We start from the raw sequence: 23,267 nt of genomic DNA on the forward strand, positions 1-23,267 counted from the left end.
GAGCGCCACCATTCAAACAAAAACACCTCATATCCACAGCAATATTCTCAACGGCCATACTGATAACACCATCAACACAATCACCAAACCATTCAAAATGTTTTGCATGTGCTCTCTCTTGCTCTATTTTAAAACATAGTTCTCCTACACCCGCAATACAACCATCACACACCATTCCGTTCTCTCTCCTCTCAGTGCCCCAGTACTCATCGCTGCGTAGGTAACTAATTCTTTAGTCTTTGTATTGAAGTCTTTCTCCTCACTCTCAGTTGTCTGCAATACATTCTTTATCAGATTTCTGGGTCAGACCTCATGCAGACCGTTACAAAGCAGATGTCTGTGATCTCCCCCAGTTCATGTTGAACTCCCCACAATGTAATGGCATCAGGAGACAGGGCTTTTGGGCTGTGACTTGGATTTGATGAGGTCCTAAGGGTGGAGCTTCCATGAGGGGATTAGTGCCCTTGTAGGAGGCATGAGAGAACGTGCTTCCTCTCTCTGCTCTCCTCCACCCGAGGACACCGGAAGTTACGTTATACAACCCGGAAGAGGACCTGCATGAGATCCAACACGTCAGCACCCTGATATCAGACTCCCAGCCTCCTGAATTGGGCGAAACAAATTTCATTGTTTATAAGCCACTTGGTGCAGCAGCCCAAATAAGACTGGAAAATATTCCCTAAATTCTTGCATGTGTGCCCTTTCTACTTGAAAGCCAGTTTTGCTGGATATAAAATCCTTGGCTCACTCTTTCCTTGAGCTTTTAAAATATTGCTTCATTTTTTTTATCCTCCATAAGTGCTGCCACTGACAATTTTAATGAAAGACTTTGCCCCTTGGAAGTCCCTTATACATCATGCTCCATTTTTTTCTTCTAGAATCACAAAGTTCTCTCTTTGCTTTCAGTGTCACACTGTCAGTATGCCCACATGCGCAATGTGCTCCTTCCTTGTGTGGTTTCATGTTTTCTTTTTATTTCAGGGATTTTTTTGGATTCATATTAGTTTGGTTCCCTTGCTTTGGTGTTCTTTGTGATCCTACTAACCATATGCTTGGTGTTCTTTACCACCTCAGTATTTGGCACTTTTGCTAGAACCCTCCCTCCCCTTTAAATTTTCCTGATCAGTTCCTTATTTCTATTAAGATACTCTCTGTTGTTTTCCTTCACTCTTTGGACCCTTCAAGTTTACTCTTCATTTCTTCTTATTTCTAATTCTTTCCTGAGTTGTCATCTTATTTCTGACTAATCTAGTTATGATATTTCATGTCTTACATGATTTTCCTAATGTTTTTCAGCACATTTTGAAATAGTAAATTAGTTTTGATGTTGCTATAAGCACATCCTTTGGAATGCTTTTAGTGTGTGCAAAGACATTGTTTATTATTAATTTTTTATTACCTTTGCATGGACTTGAAATTGACTTTTTGATACACATTTTTTTTTTTTTTTTTGGTACCAGGAATTGAACTCACAATCTCATGCTTGCCAGGCAGGCGCTGTGCCACTGAGCTAAATCCCCAGCCTGTTGCACATTTTTATGTGAAATTGGTTTTCCTAAACTATGAGAATTAAGGAGGTCAATTTTTTTCAAGTTTCAAACTTCACAGAGCTCCCTCTTTTGTAGTTTTTGTGAAGTGTTTAAAAGAGAAAAGTATGACTTTTTGCTACCTGAGATTTCTGACTACTTCTTTCATTTGCTCTGGACTTTCCTTTTCTTGTCCCTGTCCTGTTCACTTTTGATTTTTGTTTCCAGCAGTTTCTCCTTCCTACTTTGGAGGGCCCTGTTCTAGACGGCCCTAGATCACTTTCAAGAACCTCAAGGTCATAGCCCTTTTGAGCCCTCTTATCCTGAGCTCTTTGCCCTCACCCGCTGTCAGGGCAGGAAACCAGGGGTCTTTTTCCAGTGGCTTCCCAGTGAAGGCCAGCTGGTGACTTGGGGGTTCTGTTCTCAGGGCCGGTCTGAAGCGACACTTGCTCCATTTCATCTCTCATATGACATTCAGTGTTTGGCTACTGGTATTTCATCTCCAACTACTTCTGTTTTGTTTTCTTGCTATCTTGGGGTTCTTTGTTTTGTTTTTGCAAATGCTTCTATGAATTTTTGACCCTGCTATTTAGTTGCTGTGTACATCTTCATTTGGGACTTTGTATGTGGGCAGGACACTGCTACCCTCATCTCCTTCTTCCCAGGACCATCCTCTTTTCATTCAAGTTAACTTTTGCTTCCTCTTGAATCCTTCCCTTTGTGAGTCATGGGTGTCCATTTGCAAAGAAGCCCTCCACCGTATGGTCTGTGTGTGTTTGGGAAGAGGAAAATGTGGACAGCCGGCTGTGGGTGTGGAGAGGTGGCTAACTGGGGGCGCAGCTGAAAAAATTCGAAGACACCTTCCCTGCCCTTAGGAGTTTATAACAAAGAATCCAACACACCAGCACTCAGTAAGCAGACCTACATCACCCTGACCCCAGCGCCAGCTCTCATTAGCTTGCTGCACCAACTGGGGTGGGTCACCTTCTTGGGACCGTTGTGTCTCCACCTGCAAAACCCAGAGCATCTCACTGGCCCTGATCGATCACAGCCCGTGGGGAAGAAGGACATCATGGAAGCATTTGTGTTCTGGTCACCCATGACCTGCAAGCTTATTCTTCATCTTGTCTCTGCCCCTCCATGCAGTGGACAAGAGAGCTTGACACTTCTGAAGACCCGGCGTGTGCACCTTGAGGAAAGCAGTTAAAACCCTATTATGTGACAATTAACTTAAAAGGCTCCTCAGCCTTGTCAATGATGACAAAAGTTAATGTGCCTATAGTTGAGGGCCAGCCTCCAAAAGGACCCTTCACATTGAAGAAGTGGCCTTCACTTCAAAAGTCAACCATCAGAAGAGGAGCAAGGGCTGAGTTTTTAAAATGCATTTTTTATTATTCAGCCTTCAGCAGAAATGTCACCTTTCTAAAGCAAGCTGTTATCATGCGCTCCCCGTGCCAAACAGGCGCCTCTGAGGAGCAGGATTTTATCGCAACATTTTTAGTGATTTGTGTTTCTCTTTCAAGGAGCTCCATGCCTTAAGGCACCTGAAACACCAACAGCACAAGAAGGTCAGGTGACACGAGGAGCCGGCTCCCAAACATGAAACGGGGATTTCTGCAAAACAGGTCGAGGATGGGATCAAAGCGGTGGTCTGCAGTCACCCTGCCCGCTAATGCGTGTCCTCTCCTCGCAGCTCATTGTTTGCTGGTGGGCTCCTTGGTTGAGACCAGATTCTCAAAGAAATTCCGTTTTGTGACAGGGTCCCCATCAGCAGGCTCAGCCACATGACAGGCCTAGTAGCAGCCAGCACAACTGCGGGCGACGCTTGCCAATAAGCCAGATGCTGCCACATATTGGCATCTGGGTCCTGGAATAGCAACCATGTTCTCAGTCTGGCTAGGGATTCTGACCCTAGCTACGGAAGGAGACAAAGGAAGGAAAGAAAGAGACGGAGCAAGGGGAGGGAGGGCAGGCTGGAGAAGAGTCTCTTGGTAATTTCCCTACCATGGATTTAGAGCTTCCACAACAAAAGCCTCGCTGGAAAGCTGCGACCGCGCTGCACCGGGCAGAAGAGGTAGAGATGGGGAGCATTCTAAGCCCTGCGAGTTGTTTTGGCACCTGGGAAATGGGGGTGGCTGATTCAAAAGGAGACAGCTGCAGCCGGCAGCAACTGCTCTCCCTCCTCTCCTCCTCCCTGATAGCCCACAGCGGAGAGAAGCTACCGGATAGCGCTTCACTCCGCAGCCCAGGGACGGAGCGGCAACATCAGGATGGCTGTCACCCCCACTTTCTGGAGCCAGGATTTCCCAGGGAGAGCAAGGCCAACCACACAGTGAGGGTGAGGTCCAGCCCCCAGATGGGGGGTCCTCACAATCAGGGGTGTTCTGATCTTGGGGAAAGGGTTCAGGGTGCCACCACCTGACAGTGATTCCTGGTCTTGCGGTTGTCACAGCAGGCACAGCGGGCCCAGGTGTGGGCTGGAGCTCCACTAGGGTTTGAAGTGGGACACAAGAGGAGAAGCGAGACAGTTCTTTCTCAAAACATCAGACTCTACCCGGCATCCTTTTTACTTCAGATCTCATGGTTGTCAGGGGTTGCTCAGGGCCTTGCACTTGAAAGGCACAAGCAAGTGCAAATGAGAGGTAGGCTCCGTGGGGAGCAGCCCCAGGGTCATACTTCAGCCGGAGGGTGACTCCCTATGGGTCACACTGGCTTCTCTGTTTGCCTGATCCCCTACCCAAGGTGCCCAGGTCATACTGTGCTTCTCTGTGAGTCTGTGCGTGCGCATGTGCACGGCAGGGGACACAGAGGGGGATCCTCCGCCCAGTGCGGGAAAGAGCAGTGCAAAACCTGTCCTACCTTAGGCAAGTTAGGCAACAAGGTCCTTTTTAAAAAAGGGCAGCACGGCCAGGGATGTAGCTCAGCGGTGCAGCGCTCGCCCGACAAGTGAGCGGCCCTGAGTTCGATTCCCAGTACCAAAAAAGAAAATAGTGAAGAAAAAAAAGACCAAAATAAAAAGGACAGCATATTGCTACAGTGAGTCCTGGCAAAACCCAGAGGCAGACAGAGCAAATGTGGACACCAAATCCCATCTACTGAAAAGAAAATTTTGCAGCTGCTTTTCTGAAGTTAAATATACATTTGGCCAGACTATATTTTATTAACAATCTCTCAGCTAGTATTTGTGGTACTGTATAAACAAGAGATCCCTGAAGTGGAAAAGATCGCAAGATTGTGCACACACCCCTCACCCCCACACATGCGCACACAGTTAACCTGCAGAACCACCTATTTTCACTTTACTACCTTGGAGCTGGGCGCCCATTGGCCAGAGGTAAAAACCAAGCCTACCCCGAAAGCACCCCCAGCTGAGTCCTCCAGTTCTAAGGAAAGTATCGAGCGGCAATGCTACACTGTCAGAATCCAGCGAGAACGTTCTGGTAGCCTTCCCACTCTTGGCTGTACATCTCCGCATTCTGATTTCAAACAATACAGAGACTAAATACTGAATTTCAACTGCAGCTCTGCTTGAGAAGGAACCCAACAATACACAAGTAACCAAAAGAATTGTAATTTTAATTTGATGTTTATGCCATCTATCGCAAAAGTGACCTAAGATAACAGAAGCTGTGAATAAAAGGTAACTATGACAGAGGAGGGCTGCGTCTCTGCGGGAACTGATCCACTCCCCACCGCAGCTCCACTGTTCCCCCTCTGATTTTCTCTTCAGCTGCTTGCCTATCCCACTTGCCGTTCCTTCCTCCTGTCTTCATTACCCACGTTCTCTCCAGCACCCTTTCCGGTTCATACGGGCATTCCCTGCACCGGCCTCCCGGGAAATACGCTGTAGGAGTGTCTTCAGACTCACACATCTGGATGCCCCAGGGAAAGACACAACACGAACACAGCATGTTAAGAATTTCCTACGGTAAAAGATACATGACCACTAATCACCCCCAAAAATACTCCCCCTGGCTTCAGACAGTTTTCCCACTATTCTGCCACCATCTGAAGCAGCTCCGGCAGTCCTCTGTCAGGTCTGTGAGGCTGCCTCAGTGTCCTCAGTCTGAAATGTTTAAGGCAATTTCTGTCAAATAAAAACATTATGGTGTGTCCTCATCCGCCTTCTTCCCTGGATCTTCTCCAGTGTTATACCATGAAAGACAAACGCCTTGAATCGATTCAGGACCTCGAAGCAGCCATGACAGCACAACTAAAAACACTCCCCAAACAGGGCTTCCGGAACGGCTTTGGAAAGTAGCAAGAATGACGGGCTAAGTGTGCTCCGAGACGGGGGAAGGTTTTGAGGGGCAATGTTTTTGTTCTTGTTTTTTTGCTGTAATAAACCAATTTAAGCATTTGGTGTAGTTGTTGATCATACCATGCAGTAGGCGGAAGCAATAAGTGCAAGTTAAACTGAGCCAGTGGTTCTCAAAGCTGAGTGGGCATCGGTTCCCTTGGGAAGGCCTGGCTCACCCACAGACCCAAGTCCCAAGGAAGCAGGCTTGGGATGAGGATGAGGACTCGCATCTCTCACTCATATTCAGGGACTGCTGATGTTGGTGGTCTAGGGATCACCCTTCTGTGTTCTCGTAAATCTTTCATTGGCAAGTAATGTCAAACTTAGGGAAAAAAACAGCAAGAAGAGTAAAAATCACCTGATTCTCTTGACCCAGATTGGGGTCCACTTTTGGGAAATCACTGAGCTAAGCCAAACTGTGTCGAAAGTCTGATACAAAAAGCAAAGTCACCTGGCGGGAGGTAATGTCTTCTAAAAGCAAAGATCAGAACACTACCCACACAGAAAGCAAACCAACTCTTTAAAAGCAAAATGTGGGAAGGAGAGTCACACAATGACAAGCGGGCTAGCTGCCCCAGGGGTGGCAGCTCCGAGGGTATCACTGTCCTCCTGGGGGTGGGCGAGCTCTGCGGGGCTTGCTCCCTGGGGGCTCCTGAAGGGAGTCTATAAACAATCCACAATCTCTTGGTATACACCGGCTTCAAGAAGAAATGGAAAGCAATTATTTGATAGGGAAATTCTGCTCTGTACTTCTCAGAAAAACAGACAAGAAGGTGATTATAAAGGACCCCTCCTTTATACTCTTCCACTTCATTCAGAACTTTATCTCTTACCTGAATTTCCGCAAAAACTCCTAATGCTCTCCCTGCCTCTAATCTCTCTCTCCAATTTATTCTCCATTCTAACCCTAAAATGATCTTAACAGCCCCCTGTCTAAGAAACTTCGCTAGTTCCCACAGTCTAGCAAATGAAGCCCAAACTTCTTAGCAAGGCATCTAACACGGCCTGAGCTTACCTTCCACACTCGGGGACCTGCAGACCAAAGCACATCCACACCCGCAAACCGGCCAAACAACCCACACAACTTCCCGCTGTTGCACGCACCTGAGGGTTTCTTTTGTTTTCTTTTTGTTTCCTGCTGTCCTGGAATCTTTCCTTCTCCTGAAACAAAATACAGAGAAGGTCCTTATGTTTAAAAATCCTATTTCCATGGCAAGGGCTTGCTCAGCATGGGAAGGCTGCCCACAGCTCCTCAGATGGCTCCTCGCTGTGCTCACCACTCTTAGACCGGACCTTACAATGCCCCCACACTCTGCCCTACTTGTTTCTGCCCCGCTTCCTTCTCCCGGGGTTTTATGAGGTCCGTGAAGGCAGGGACCATGCCTTTGATCTGTGAGCAAAGAAGCCCGTCACAGGGGGAGAGAGGCAGATGAACAGGAGATGAAGGGAGGAGGAAGAAGCAGTGAGAAAGAAGAAGGAGCTGACAGTCAGGGGAAGAGTTCGATTTTAAAGAAGCTTTCTTAGAATCTTTTTGCTAAAAGCAGGTTCTTCAAATACCTCACACATCTTCTTTCTAGAACAATCCTAAGAACTGGAGTGTTATATAATGTATTCCAAATGTTCTGCCAACATTAGACTTCCTTTCTCCCTTGTCTGCTGTCTCAGCTGAGTCACTTTATATACATCTCCTGAGTGATCAAGGTAGCATTCCACTGTGGTCATTACTGGGTCCTGAAGCATGATCTACTTCCTTCCAGTTCCTTTCAAATGGGCTGCTTTTGGTAGGGTGCACGCACTTCTGCCTTGCGTAGCCCTAACACTAGCAAAGTTAACTATTTGATATGAAATTTTGAGGTTTTCCAAAACAGGATGCCAGCGATTCTCACTGTGCCCCCAAGCTGGCCCACTTGTCATTCTCCCTTAGCACATTCACTAAGTGGTGTCCTGCACCACAGCCCTCTTCAGACACTGCCCTCTTCCTTCACTCCTGGCCAAGTCCGCTACCTTCAGCAAGGATGCAGACAGAGAACTGACTACGTCTCATGTCACTTCCTCCTTTCCAGAGAAGGCCAGTCACTGCCTTTCCTAGGACAGCAGCAACAGTTCCAGTGCCTGACTCTTCCCTAGAGAAGAGCAAGGCATTGCACTTTGTTTGTTTTGTTTTGTTTGGTTTGGTTTGGTTTGGTTTTTCTCTGGTACCGGGAACCAAACTCACGACCTTGCGCTTGCCAGGCAGGCGCTTTGCCGCTGAGCTAAATCCCCAGCCCCAAGGCACTGCACTTTGGATCCAGCTCAGCAAAGAAGGCTGCCTCTTGCTCTGGACACCTGGGTCAAGACACCTGGCAAGCTCTCTCCCAGGCTATCCTAGCCCACCGCACTAGGACTACTGTCTCACTCACACCTTCACAAACTGTCTCTGCCTCCATGCCTCCCTGAGATGAGACACGAAGGTCCAGGGAAGAAGTCACATGTCAGAGACCAAAAAGGCAAGGCTATTCTGCCTCCTTACATAGCACCAGGATGGTAAATCCCACCCAAACACAGGCTGTTGTCTGCTTGCCTATTCCTTGTCCTTGACAGAGTACATGAGGCCACATCACAAGGCCCTGGACAACTCTGCTTTACATTTCCCTGCTGCTATTATGTCTACAACTTTATTTAGAGAGGCAGACTTCACAGCTTCTGCCATTTGGTAACCCTTCAATATGAGGGCTTAACGTGAAATCCTTAAGATCAGCTGAACAGACATCAAATACTCAAAATTCCAAATTACTTGCACTGGTAGGGTTAATGTTCTGTGTGAAGTAGGAAGAGAAAGTATCCATTTGGCCCTGTGATTATGCCTGCCAAATGACTGAGTCACGTAAACATGTAACAGATGATGGATGGGGTGGCTGGGGACAGAATACTACCACGGCCACTGAGAAGGGCTAGAGGTGCCCATGCAGGGCTGCTGCCCCAACCTCCTTCCACCTCACCAGACTTCTGTCCAGACCTTCACCTCTCCTTTCCCAGCACAGATCTGATGGAGGAATGACCTCTCAATATTTTATCTGTTTCTAATTCGAATAGCCGCCTAACCACCAAGGACTATGCTCCTGAGTGGGTAAAAGACAGAAACCCAGGTTTCTGGCATTACTAAAAAAAGATAAGAAAACAATTCAGTACCTGTTTAAGATTTTCATTAACCATGCCTTCTACAGTGCTGGTTTCTCATACCAGTTCACTCTGAAAAACAGAAAATCCACCATATACTTGTGGAGCTTAGAACTCACAGCCTATTATTCCACTGGTAATGAAAGAGACACAGAAGAGTGTTCCTGGACTAAGGTTGCAGGCTAGTTAGCCACAGAGCCATGCCCACAACAGCACTCTAGGACTTTCTATTATATTCCCAGTCCCCAAAGAAAGAGCTTGAAACACCAGGCTCCATTACCCAGAGCATTTGATGGGCCAGAGGTTATATGAACTCCTCCGAAGGACAAAGCTGACCGATCTTACGCTTTGGCCTCCACTATGAAGTTACCCTGAAGGGAGTCTCTTGAAGATACTGTTAAGAGGCCCTCAGGAGGCAACGAGCCTTTTAGTGCTAGAGTCAGACTTCCTTCTGTTTGGATTCCAAACTTGGTGGGTAGGGAATTCAACCAAGGCAAATGAAGCACCTAATCTGCAGCATGAGAGTATGACCTCATACGTTCTTACTCTTCGGTTCACTGCATGGAAGCAAAATTCAATCTGGGTTCACACTGTGAAGTAAAATAAGGAAATCTTGAGAATCAACACACAATAGGAATTGTAGCTGTTTAAAAGACAGGTTTAAGTATATTATCAAGAGTTCAGTTAATTCATAGAAGTAGAAATGGCAGTAACCAGACAGAGGAAGAGGGACAGGGCAAGGGGAGAGGCTGGTGAACAGGACCAAGGGTCGCTCAGACAACAGCAGCAGGCTCTGGTACTCTCCTGCGCAGCAGTGACTGCAGTTAACGTCTAGTTCAAGAATTCAAACAAGAGAGGGTTTAATATGTTCTCACCACAGAGAGGAGTTGCGATGATGGATATGCTAATTACCCTGACTTGGTAATTCCTCAGTCTGCGTGTGTACTAAAACACACTACTGTACCCATAAATATGCATAATCGCTATTTCTCAATTAAAAACAAAATTTTTTTAAAAAATTAAAGAGTTCATTATAACAAATAAACCAACAAAAAATTTATGTCGGAAAGGATATTAACTCCTGTCATAGTTAAAGCAAGCTGCAGAAATGATGGCCTTCTCTGTTGTTCTTGGGAAGCTTCACTTACCCGCCTGTGAAATAGCAATGGAAGATGTCTATGGCACATCGTAAGTGGCACTGCACCACGATGGTACTACAACCTGCCTGAAGAAGCCCGTCCACAGAGCATAGCAAAATAACCCTTAATCACAGTGGTGATTTCATATAGACACACAGAAACGAATGAGGGAGCAGACACACAGACAGGCGGACGTCCGTGTTCTTAACATGGTTCACAGTGGCTGAAAGGTAGAAACAATCCAGTGTCCACCGACAGGCGACTGACTAAACAGCATATGGTATATGCATACGATGGAGTGCTGCTCAGCTTTCAGAAGGAATTCTGTTACCTGCTACAGCATGGATAAACCTTAGGAAGCAAAAGACGTGAGTGGTTCTACTCATATGAAGTAGAGTAGGTGGGGAGACACAAAAAAGCTCTGGAAATGCAAAGTGGTAATGACTGCCCAAAAATGTGAACATGCTTAGTGCCACTACTGAACTATATATTTAAAAAGTTCAAAATTTATTATATATTTTACCATAATAAAAAAAATCAGAGTAGATGGCACTGAGTAGGAAGTTAGGATTTTGACTCATATTCCCTTGCTCAATCAAATAAAATATATACTTAAAAAACACCCAGAAGCCGGCATCATTCACACCATTTTATATAAACAGTCAAATAAAAAAAGCCTGGGTTTCACTACAGTCATTTCTCCTGGTGTTTATCACTAAAATAATTCATGCCCACCCTGACTCTGAAGGACATATTACACTAAGCACTCACTCCAGTCAAACGTGCAGAGAGAAAACACAAGGGGAAACCGAAGCCAGGGAGCTGTGTCATCTGACATAGCAACATCTGTTGACACGACTGTCCTCTGAATCCAAGGCCCCGATCACGTGCTAGGGCAGGGATCCTCACCTTGGCTGTGCACTCCTACTTTCATGTCACAGGGCACTTCTGGAAGGAAGTGCTGTGACAGCCAGCTCGGGGGACTTGCAGATTTCCTACCAGTCCTACAGGATGTCATTCTCGTGTCTCACCTGCGGGAGTTCCTGTTATGAGGCCAGGGATGGCGAGCTGAACCCAGATCCAGGGAGTGATGTCATCAGGACTGAGCAATGATCCTGGTGACCCGCTCCCCAACCTGGTGTTGTTGCAGGCCTTCAGCTGGGGTTCAGGTTATAAGGGGACCGAAAAGGAAAAAGGGGAGTAGAATAATAGAGAAAGGAAAACTGCTTGCACATTTCCTTTGTTTCACTAAAGCATTTTCTGCTTCCACTGAACTTGCTGGGAGGACCTGCCTGATGGCAGATGGATCTGTACAGAAGCTCTTGGAGTAGGGGTGGGCTCTCGTGTGCATTTCAAAAATACAAGAGAAAATTTTCAAGGACTGGGGATATAGGTCAGTGGTAGAGTTCCTGCCCAGCATGCATGTGGCTCAGGGTTTGATCCTCAGCACCACACACAAAAAAGAAAAAAAGACAAGACGGTTATGGGGAACAGAAGAGAGAGAGAGAGAAAGAAACTCATTATTCTGAGTGGTGTGGTGTGGTCACTAACTTGGAAATCGTGTCTTATTTTTCCTTGAATAAAGTTTAAAACTGAAAACACTTTTTAAACATTTGTAAATTTTTATGAGCAGTGCATGACTACAAGAGTTATCTTGGCAACACAGAGAAACAACAAATACAAATGTCAGGAGATGCATGGATGCTTGCATTTTTCCCACATAATGACGAGTAGCCGAGGAGCTCAAATGTGAAAAGCTTATCGCTGGAAGTAATAAAATAAGACTGCCATCTGATTCCATTCAGATAAGATCCTTTGGAGCCTTTTGGTTCATTTACCAGAAAGTAAAATGAAGTTAAATAGAAGAAGCAGTGGCAAAAAGTTGATAATATTCTGAAAAGGAACAACAACAAATTCTTGGAACAGTTTTAAAAATGTTTAAAGCTATAAGCTATTAAATGAAGAAGACATCCACATTTTTACCACATTTATTTCACGTCATGATTCCTTAGTCCTCACTACGGTGACACAGTTTGTGACATAAATACTCCCTGCCCTTTCTGTTGCACATGTGCTAACAAGAGCAAGAAAAAGGCAGTAAGCAGAGGGTGCAACACCCAGAAAGGTGGGGAAAGGAAGACGAGGCTGAAGAGCATGAAGTGTTCACATGAACCATCCCTAAAAGAGCACCCTCAACCCACAAAGTTCCACGTCGGCAACATAAAATGTTTTCTCCGCAGAGAAATCATCCGGAGCCACATTTAAAATCCCCCAGTTATACAGGTCTCGGAGCGGGTTTCCTTTCCGACACCACGTGTGTATTTTTTGTCATTTTTTGAGCCCCACAGATGACACTGTTCATCAAGCACTTTCCATGCAGTATTCATAAATAATTTGACTGGGTAACCATCCGTGGTTAGCAGAGGGTAATCAGCTGCCAGGTAAGGTTCCTTCTTTCAAGTGAAACAGTTCTACACCTAGAGCTCCGAGTCGGAGGAACTTCCGGAAGAACACTGCTGTTTCAGCTGGGTTCACAGTGCAAACCATTACATTAAGTGACACCTTGGTAAAGGTATGTATATAACAGCTCCTGGCACAATTAGCTAATATCTTGTCCGGACGGTGAGTGCAAATGAAAGCTCTTTTAGCTCCTCCCCTAGGTTCTCTACAGGCCTCGATCCAAAGGCTTGGTGCTCCATAATGACTGTGTGGCCGAGCTGCTGTTACAGAGATCAGAATGTGTGCGAAGAGCCCTCGATGGTGTTCATCTCATCAGTTCTACCCAATCCACGGGAGTGAAAAATGGGTGGGATTTGATATCTTCAACACCGGCCACTCCAGCACCCAATCGTTCCAGGGGGTTGAACTGCAAGAGCTAAAAAAGAAGGATTTAGTGAGTCACCGGAATCCAACTAGTGAATCAAAAGAAAACAAAGGAAAGAGCTTCTAAACACAACCTCAATGACAAATGGACTTTATAGCCAGCTGACTGTGTTTTGGTGAAAGACATCAGCGTCTACCATCACTCTAGTTGTGGGGTAGAGAGTGTATCTAACTGAATTTATGGTTTTTCAACTGTTTTGAAAGATGACCTTGGGTGATTTACTTCATTTCCCTCAACTTCATACAGTACATGAAGATCATTTTCCTGTCCCCAAGGAACCACAGGACATCATTAAAGACTGCACTAAATTCATAATTCGTACATTTGGGAGGCAAAGTAAAGCTAACTTACTACTACAACGCTTTGGACTAAACTTTACCTAAAGTCGAAACAAGCTAATCTGTATCCCTAAATCTTCTTCTTTGGAACTACTGGCTCAAATGAAATAATTTGATCCAATAAATGAAACAGGTTTTGATTTCTTGAGAAATAGAAATCACACGTTAAAAAACTGTCATATGAACAAGACTGTTAATAGTGGGACCCCCTGGGCATGCTGGAAGAATATAACTTGAGAGAGTCATGCATCTTCAAATTTATATGCTACAAAATTCACTTATTATCAATATATACAGTTCGGTGATTTTTTTTAAAAGTAAATTTGGAGTTGTGTAAGCATCATCACAATCCAATTTCAAAACACTCTGACGGCCCTAAAGTCTCCTTGTGACCTTTCACAGTTAATCCCCACTACCAACCCAACCCTGGGCAACCGCTGGTCTGCTTTCTGTCTCCATGAATTTGCCTTTTCTGAACATTTCATGTAAATTAAATCATAAAATACATAGTCTTTGTAGCTCTCTTTTTTTCCCTCAGCATGTTTTTCAGATTCATCCACACTCCAGCAGGTTCCAACACTGTCCTTTCTGACTAGTACCCCACTGTTTGGGTAGGCCACTTCTGGTTAACCCCATCACCAATTAAGGGACCTCTGGACTTTCCAGTTTGGGACTACAAAGAATAGTGCTGCTATTCACATTCAGACATAGTTTTTCATTTCTTTGGAGTACATTCCTAGGAGTGGAACTGCTGGATCACATGGTAAGTTTGTGTGTAACTTTTTAAGAAATTACCAAACTGCTCCACTGGCTGTAGGAATGTTACATTCCTATTAAGAGTGTGCAAAGGTTCCAGTTTCTCTAGCACCTCAGTACTTGGTCTTTTGATAACAGCCCTTTTTAGTGCACACTAGTGATATCTTATTATGCTTTTAATTTGCATCCCTAACCACGACTGACACTGAGCATCTTTTCATACCCTCCCCAGCCATTCATATAGCATCACTGGTGAAATAACCTTTTGCCCATTTTAAAACTAAATTGTTTGTCTTATTCACTTATCAGAGTTCTTTGTACATTCTGAACTTAAATAATAACACAGATCTTGCAAATATTTTCTCTCAGTCTATGGCTTGTCTTTTCATTGTCTTAATGCTGTCTTTTGAAGTGCTCAAGTTTTTAATTCTAATGAAGTCTACTTTATCTATATTTCCTTTCATGAGTCATGATTTGGGGTCATGCTTAATTCTTTGCTTAAGCCAAGGTCAGGAAATTTTTCTTCTGTGTTTTCTTCTACAGTTTTTATACCCCTAGCTTTTATGTGCAGGTCTGTGAGTCACTTGGCATTACTGTTTTCTCCCTATAGTATGAAGGGTCTAGATAATCTTGTTTTAAGCCCATGAATGAATATTTGCTTTCCCAGCACCACTTGTTAAAAAACACACTGTTGTCTTAATTGCCACTGTGTGTAAATTAACTAGTAAAAATCCTCCAACTCCACCTTTCACAATTGTTTTCGATGTTCCAGGTGCTTTGCCTTTTCAGTACAATTAGGAGTTGAGGGATGTTTCCTACTTTTGCTGATCTTTTCAAAGAATTTGTGACTTCATTGGTTTGTCTTTTCTGTCTTACTGATTTCTGCTGCCTTTCTTCTGCTTGCTTAGGATTTTCCTGGCTTTTTTTTTTTTTTTTTTGGTACCGGGAATCGAACTTACCACCTCGCGCTTGCTGGGCAGGCGCTGTGCTGCTGAGCTAAATCCCCAGCCCCTTAGTGGCTTTTTATGCTCTATTTCCATAGTTTCTCCTGCAGGCTTAAGTTTTTGAGACTTTTCCTTTTTCCTGGCATATAGTTAAAGACATAAATTTTCCTCAGCAACTGATTTTGCTCTATTCCATAAATTATATTGTTTTCATTTCTGTGCAATTAATACCATCTTGTAGCTCTTCTTAGAAATTCTTCTTTGATCCATAAATTCCTTAGAAGTATGTGGTTTAATTTTCAAATATCTGTGGACTTAGCAGATCTCTGTGTTGATTTCTAACAGTTCTGTTGTGGTCAGAGTACAATGTATGATTGCAATCTTTTTAAATATTGAAACTTATTCTGTAACCTACCACATGATCTACCTTGGAGATGACTTATTCTAATGAACATTCTGCAGTCACTGGTAGAGTCTTCCGTGTACATCAGTTACAGGTGTTTAATAGTATTATTGGAGTCTTCTCTATCAGTGTGACTTTCTATCAGTTATCAAGAAGGCAGTACTGATGCCTCTATCTATCATTACTGAACTGTCTATTTTTCCTTTAAATCCAGGTGTTGCTTTATAAATTTTGAGGCGATCATAAGGACACATACATCTGTAACTGTTACAGTTTCCTACGTGTTGATCCTTTTATTGTTATGTAACACCTGTCGGTCTCTACTATAAAGTCTCTTGTTTTAGAGCCAACTTTGTTTCTGTTTAATACAGCCACTCCAGCTCTATGGTTACTGTTTGCACGGTTTATCTTTTTCTATCCTTTTTCTTTCAACCTACTTGTGTCTCTGAATTTAAAGTACATCTCTTGTACACAAAAACTAGCTGAATCTTACATTTAAAAATCATTTTAACAATATTTGCCTTTTGTTTGGCTTGTTTAGACGTTCACTTTGTAATTACTGACGTTACAGACTTACATTTGCCATTTTGCTTTGCAGATCTGCTGTCTTTTTTGTCTTCCTTTATTGACTCTTCTGTGTTAAATACTTTTTACTGTCCCATTTCGTTTCTCTGCTAATTTTCTTTTACTATTCTGTTTCTAGGAGCTTTTGTTTCAGTTTTGTTTTTTCAGAGGTTGCTATACGGATTACATATGTATATTCATTTATCACAATCCACTTCTGGACACTATTATCTTAATTTCAGTAAAAGGCGGAATCTTCGCCCCATTAAAGCCCATTTCTTTCCCTCTTCTTTTGTCTACAGTTGTGTTCCCTCAGTGCCCACATAGCATTGACTGTGCAACCCACCATAGGTACCAAAACCCAAGGATATTCGAGTCTCTTATATAAAATGGTATGGTATCTGTGAATAACCTACACACTTACCTTTCAACTCATAAACCTTAAACCATCTCTAAATTACTTATGATACCTAAATACTATGTAAATAGTTGTGAGGTTGTATTGTTTAGACAGTAGCGACAAGGGGCGAAATCTGTAAGTGTTCACTACAGACCAATTTTTCTTTATATAGTTTTGATCCATAATTGGTTGAATTCATGGACATAGAAGCTGACTATATTTACATATTGCATCTAAGTGTTTTACAAGCTGCAAAGCATGGTTTTATAATCACTGCTACACCCAATTTTATGACTTTTAAAGAAGTTGGAAAGTATCTCTCTCTCTCTCTCTCTCTCTCTCCATACATATATATATAAAATCTTTTCTATTAATGCACAGCTACCATTTCCAGCATTCATTGCCCCTTTGGATTTGAGTTACTAATTGGTGTCGTTTCCTTTCAGCCTGATAGAATTCCTGTAGTACTGCTGGTAATGCAGGTCTGCAGCAATGAATTCTCCTAGGGTTTCTTTATATTCATGTCATCTTCTTTCTTGAAAGGTCACTTTAGTTTGTGTTCTTAAGTATAACTTCCTCAAGGTCCCCAGTGTCTGCGCCCTTTGTGGTCAACCAGTGAGTGAACTGCAGTCATATTCAGCTTCTTCCGCCACTCCCGCTCCCACCCTCTGCTATGGATAGGAGAACACGTTCCACGCTGAGGTCATGAAGCCAAGTGCACCAGGCTTCCCTCCCCCTGGGCCCTGGCCCTGTCCCTAGGCCCACACGAGCAGCCTCACGCTTGGTCCCCACGCCTGCCCCACCCTGGCAGACCCTTTGCACCTGATCTAGCGCAGAGAGGGGGCTCCTGGAGCAGACTGAGTCAAGAATGCCAGAGTCCCACTGTTCTCCCCTAAAGTTGGGCTGTTTTTCCATGCATACACACTTTTCAGATTATTGCACCCTTTGACCAATTTCCAGAGCACTGAAATGACTGCTGCTTTTCTTTTTCTTTTCTTTCTTCACCAATTCTATTCAACTCACACACCTCTGGGGAACGTCAGCTTCTTCATGTAGCCACAACCCCTCAAATTTGCTGCTAAAGCAGGTAACTTTTCCACAGAACACACCCAAAGTGTAACTGAAACATTAAAGTGGTTTCTTTGCAACATTAATGGTCTTACACATATAGGAAGTTCCACTGTCCAAATTCAACCAAACTCTCTATTTTTCTCTTTTTTATTTCTATTTGCATTCACGATTCATTAATCCAGTTATGTGTAGAATGAACAACAATGGATTGCCCGCTATGTGCCAATCTAGTACTTTAAAATCTTTTTATCCATAATACCAGCAGTTGCTTCACTCTTCCATTAGCAGATCTATAATTCAAATATTCGCTTCATCACAAATTACGTCATGAAGTTTCAATGTCCTATCAATAATAATAAAATACTTAGGTAACACTTACAATGGCCCAGGCATTGTTCTATGTGCATAGGTTAATTCATTTATTATTCTACAAATAGCTACTATTGTTTCTCTTTACAGATGAGGAAAGAGAGAGAATGGCTCCAGGAAATTAAATAATTTGTTTAAGATCATACAGGTAGCAAGTAGCGGAGAAAGGATTTGAATTCAGGCATTCTGACTCCAGAGTCCATGCCTTCCTCACACTGCACTACCTCATCAATCTGTGAGCAGCAAACTCCAAGAATCTATTCCTTCACTTTGATTCCTAATCCACAGGGGGAGTGAAGCAGACCCTTCAAAGGGCTGTGCTAACAGCCTTTTCACTTGAAATTATGATGTCTAGCTTTCACGATGCCCTGCGTACTGTTTATTAAAGCTAATTGCTCAAAGAACTTCTATATCAAAACTTGCTAAGATGTGTCAAAAAAGCTGTTATTATAAAACAAACATCATAGGAATATCCTAAATGCATTGAACTCATTTCTCACAGACAGTCCATGCCTACGGATTGAAATGGGAAAGGCATCAGATATTTTAATATAAATCTAACATATCAAATAAGGCTAAGAATTAATAAATCCCATATTTCAGGAATACATATAAATATTTAAAGAAATAAATACATCTTTTCTTTCTTTATCTTCCTCCTTTTTCTTTCTTTCTCTTCATTTCTCTCTTTCTTTCCATTTCAATTGGCTTTTCTACTCAACTCTTTCCAAAACATTATTTCAAACATGAAATTCGTACTTTGACTGGTCACTTTACTTAGTTCATGGACTCCTCCTTTATTTGTAAGTACAAATCTATAGGTAAAAGTCTGTTTCATCCATGATATTAATGCCATTTTAAATACTATCAAAGTCCTCAAGAGAGATCACACAAGATTCTATTGCTCAAAAAAAAAGTAACAGCCAGTGACACATTCAAGATCATGAATCCCAAGGCTGGGCATGGTGGCACATGCCTGTAAGCCCAGCACTTGAGAGGCCGAGGCAGGAAGATCGCCATGAGTTTGAGGCCAACCTGGACTACATAATGAGACCCTGTCCCAAACCCTCCTTGCCAAAAAGGGATCATGAATCCCAGCCAGCAATTGCCAACCTCCCTGCTCGGGAAGAACAGGCAGCAGAGCTGAGCGAGGAGGGCCCAGGAGTTTGTTTTGAAGGTCTGTTCCTTGCATAGCATCTTTCACCTGACAAAGCACCTGTGTCCTATGAAACTAAATGTACAGCGTAAAGCACAAATGTGCAGGGAAGATTTTTTTAACTGCATTTCAAAAGTAACTGTTTACTTTAGCATCAATCACTTGCCAGGGGCAGATGGCTGAACCCTGAGTTCAGGAGATTACAAAACCTAAGAACAAAGCAAGGAGTTGAAAGACCAAAGAGGAGAAAATTTCCCCAAAGCAGAATAATTATTTCCATATAAATCATTTTGAGATTTTTAAAAAATGACCTCTATGACCTGTGAGGTAGTGGAAGAGGAAAGTCAAAATGACAAATTGCTAATCATGCCAAGGGACCCCTCTTCCCTTTCCTGATGATGTTTCCTCAGCATGAGTGGTAGCTTCCTCAGCAGGCCAATGACAGAGGCTGATTTACTGTACAGCTACATGCATCAGGGTGTGAGGACTCACAAGCCCCGAGACTTCTTCGCCGCGTAACTTGTAATAAAGTCAGAAGCAGAACTTGGCAAATTGTTCCAGGGAATTCTGTTTTCAGTATTCTATGCTATGACTAGTTTTAAGGGGAAAGAAATAAAGTAGCACTTGCTAGCCTCCTCTAAATTATTCACTCAAAAAGTTACTTTGAATTTATTTTATGCCACACAAATAGGGTGAAATCAAATGAATAGTTGTTCTTTCCCCTACCCAGTAAAAATTAAATGTTTTATGTTTTTCTTTACCGTCTCTGAATCCAAAGAGCTCTGATATTCTTCTTTCAGTCTTCCTAACCTGATTATGTTTCTTTACATTTCACATAGTCAGGGCAAACTCATCTTCCTAAAGCTAACTGTGATCCTTTCACTTTTCTGCACAGCTCCAAATTTCAAATTTTCAGTGAATTATATCACTTCACCGTTGTGTGAAACCCTGTAAGAAACCCCAACTCACCTTTCATCACTCATCTACCACTATTACCCTCTATTTATCCCTCCACTCCAGATAAACCAGGCTTTTGAGTTCCCATGGGGTCTTTCCACTTCCTTCCTTGCCTTTGTTCAAATTATTCACTCCACGTAAGCTCCCACATCCAACCTTGCCTGCTAAATGCTGTCTTAGATCCAGCAAAATAATATCCACTCTACAGAACTCTTCCTAATACAGTGGTACCTCGGTTCATGAACTTAATTCCTTGCATGATTCTGGTCGCAAACCAAACTGGACCCACAACCAAACCAAATTTGGTCAACAATTCAGGTTAACACTGAACCTAACTACCAAATTTGATTCAGTTCTTGTCCATGGCAAGAACGATGTTCATAAACTGAAGTACCACTGTAGCATCACTATACTGACTGTGACCCTGCACTGCTGTCAACCTGACAACGTATTTTCTACACCTCTTTCGCCTCCTTTACGAAGTTCCACCTTGTGGCACAGCTATTTGGGACTCTTACCTTTGCAGTTTAGAACACCGTCCCTTGCATGTAATATTTGCTGAATGGAACCAAAATTGCTCTTGCAAAGAATCCAACGTAATTCTCTTCTTAATATATATTTCCCTCCTCCCCTGTATTGTAATTTTTGTCTTTCCCAATTTAAAAAAAAGCTTTGTTTCATTAAATATTTTAGCTCTTGACCTTTTTCAGGTAAACTTCTCCGTATTTTTTGTTTGTTTGTTTTGTCTTGTTTCTTGAGACAGTGTCTCTCCGCGTAGTTCATGCTGGCTTCGAACTCACAAGGATCCTGTCGCCTCCGTCATCTGAGTGCTTCGATTGTGAGTGTGCACCACTACACCCGGCTTCCATCACGTTTTTCACAGACGCACAGGCCCCAGCCCTGACGATTCTTGCTGGCCTTCTGTGAACCCGTAACAGCACGGGTACTCTCAGCACTCCAGGAGTACAGCAGAGCACCCCTAATCCCCACCGAAATCCTAAACTCCGAACTCAAATTACTGAGTCTCGACATGATAATCAAACAGTTTCAGATTTTGGAGCATTTCAAATTTTGGACGTTCAGAATAGCGGTGCTTAATCAGGAAAGTCTACGCAAATATTTCAAAACTAGAAAAACTCCAAAATCTGAAACACACTCTGGTCTCAATTGTTCCGGATAAGGGTTACTAACCCTGTATTTTAAACATGGGAATCATCGTAAAGCACTGCTAGAGCTCCAAGCCTGTCCCTTTCGTACTGAACCTTAATTACCAAGTCCCTTTCTTCAAAGCCACCCTGTACGAACTGACAGCAACGCGCAAGTTTCATCAACTGATGAGGCTGGGTGAGGGATTCGACTTGACAAAATTTTCTGACGATACTTTTCTCCTCGGCAGCGTAAAGAGTCCTTTACTACTTATAAATACGAAAGCGGTGAGAAATACGTGTCTGTTGTTTAAGCAAAAAAATAAAGAGTGATAACAGCATCTCCATACAGTTATAAAAGACAACCGCAAATGCAGAGCAGTCCCAGACAACTAACAGCAGTACTCAAATCTCATAGCTATACAACCATATGGGGTTGACAAATGTGAACTTTGATTTTCTGAAAAAAACAATTTTAATCTCAACAAGTTTTAACTCTATCTTCTGACCCCCACCAAAACTTCAACAGTAGCAGAAGCCTACAAATATGCAGCATTAATTCTGAATGTATAATTATAAATGGGTCTTTCTTGCCCAGCACTAATTTCTTTTTTTTCTCTGGTACCGGGAACCGAACCCACGACCTCGCGCTTGCCAGGCAGACGCTTTGCCGCTGAGCTAAATCCCCAGCCCCAACTAATTTCTTTAAGGCTTTGAGGCTGCAGGCTGAAACGCTTAGCCAATAAAGGTCAGTTAAGTTACCTGTTGAAGGAGGGAGCGAGCCTCTTCCGAGACACTTTCTGGCATGTTCAAGGTGGTGTGAGTGTTTATTCCTGCTGGGTGGCACTCAACCAAAGTCTGAAATAATCAATCAGGTACATTTCTTATCCAAGGCAATGTCACACTCCGCTGTATCACAGAGTTAGCCGTGAGTACAGACAGGTCAAGCCCCATCTTAAGTAGAGGGGGGGTAATCCAGGCAGGGCGCCTACGCAGTTGAGGCCTAGGGCCGTGAACCTACAAAACTAACAGAGACAAAGGCAGCCCATCCCCACAGTCACATGACAGGTGACTGTCCTCTCCCCTTCCTTACAAAATCAGTGGCTCCTAACAGAAAAGCTTCAATGACACATGAAAGCAAAAAAGGGGCTTGAAATCACTGAAGCATTTTAATGTTCTTAAAAACCACCTTCAAAGTTTGGGATTTGTTAGTGATAACACTTAACATTTATATAGCACTTTATAGTTTAAATATATGTAAAGTGATTTGTGAACTTCACAACAATCTTTGGTCGGTATTTACATATTTAAAGCAGACATTTGCAAAAATATAACTGTTCGTTTCCTCTGTTTTCTTCCCAGGAGGCAATCTGCCTACTAAAGTCTATTAAAATCAAACATCACACTTAAAAGTTATTGATCAGAGAGAGTATAAATCCTGTCCTTAAGCTAGAACAGAAAAAATTTAGTCTTGAGAAAAAAGACAATGTTACCTTTAATAACTACATTGATTTTCTAAAACTTAGAATGCCCTCTTGGCTTCAGAGAAGATGTTAAAACCATCTAGAAAATTCTAACACACCCTTATGATAAACCTTACAGATCTGACCCTCTTAAAGCTGAATCATAGAAAATAAAGGAAAAAAACACACGATGTAACATTGTGACATAACAGAATCTTACCACTGATTTATTCAACCAAATACTACTCTTTTTTTAAAATCTAGAATCTTGATAAGTCTGCATTTCTCTTTTCTTTTTTCTTTGTATCAAAGCTTTTCTTACTTAGTCCCTGACCCAAAAACTACAGGCAAAGCTAACATTCTCGACTGGAAGTCAAGGTGGCAGCTGGACACATTTATTAAATGTCCAGGTCGCGGCTTACCTTGCCAGTGAGAAGTTCAAAGAGGACAGCACCCAAGCTCCACCAATCACAGGCTTCGGTTTCTTCTGTGATTGCTCCAACCTCTAAACATACCAAAAAAGGTTGATATTAAAATTCCAAAGGTCAATTAAACTTTCAAAATTAACATGTATTAGCAAGGTGACCTTGTTAATGCTGAGAGAGCAGATACTAAATACTACTGGGCTTTCAAAATTCCTGAAAGTTACTTATCCCTTTGGTCACCTACTGTGGTTGCATTTTTTTCTGATGCAGT

General features: G+C 42.9%; 1 protein-coding gene across 5 annotated transcripts in view; it reads right to left on the minus strand.

Annotated features, from left to right (window-relative positions):
• Positions 1-12,094: 12,094 nt before the first annotated feature.
• Positions 12,095-23,267, minus strand: part of Rps6kc1 (ribosomal protein S6 kinase, 52kDa, polypeptide 1) — a 159,996-nt gene continuing 148,823 nt past the window's right edge. For all 5 annotated transcript variants that reach the window (XM_005374727.2, XM_005374726.2, XM_005374724.2 and 2 more), the window contains 3 exons: positions 22,994-23,076; positions 21,871-21,966; positions 12,095-12,996 (listed from right to left, as the gene is read on the minus strand). In XM_005374727.2, the coding sequence (XP_005374784.1) occupies positions 12,886-12,996; positions 21,871-21,966; positions 22,994-23,076 (290 nt within the window). In that variant the 3' untranslated portion in view covers positions 12,095-12,885. The remainder of the gene's footprint in view (positions 12,997-21,870; positions 21,967-22,993; positions 23,077-23,267) is intronic.

The sequence above is a fragment of the Chinchilla lanigera genome, unplaced genomic scaffold (genome assembly GCF_000276665.1).
Source record: "Chinchilla lanigera isolate Chin_1 unplaced genomic scaffold, ChiLan1.0 scaffold00005, whole genome shotgun sequence".
NCBI classification, from domain to species: Eukaryota; Metazoa; Chordata; class Mammalia; order Rodentia; family Chinchillidae; genus Chinchilla; species Chinchilla lanigera.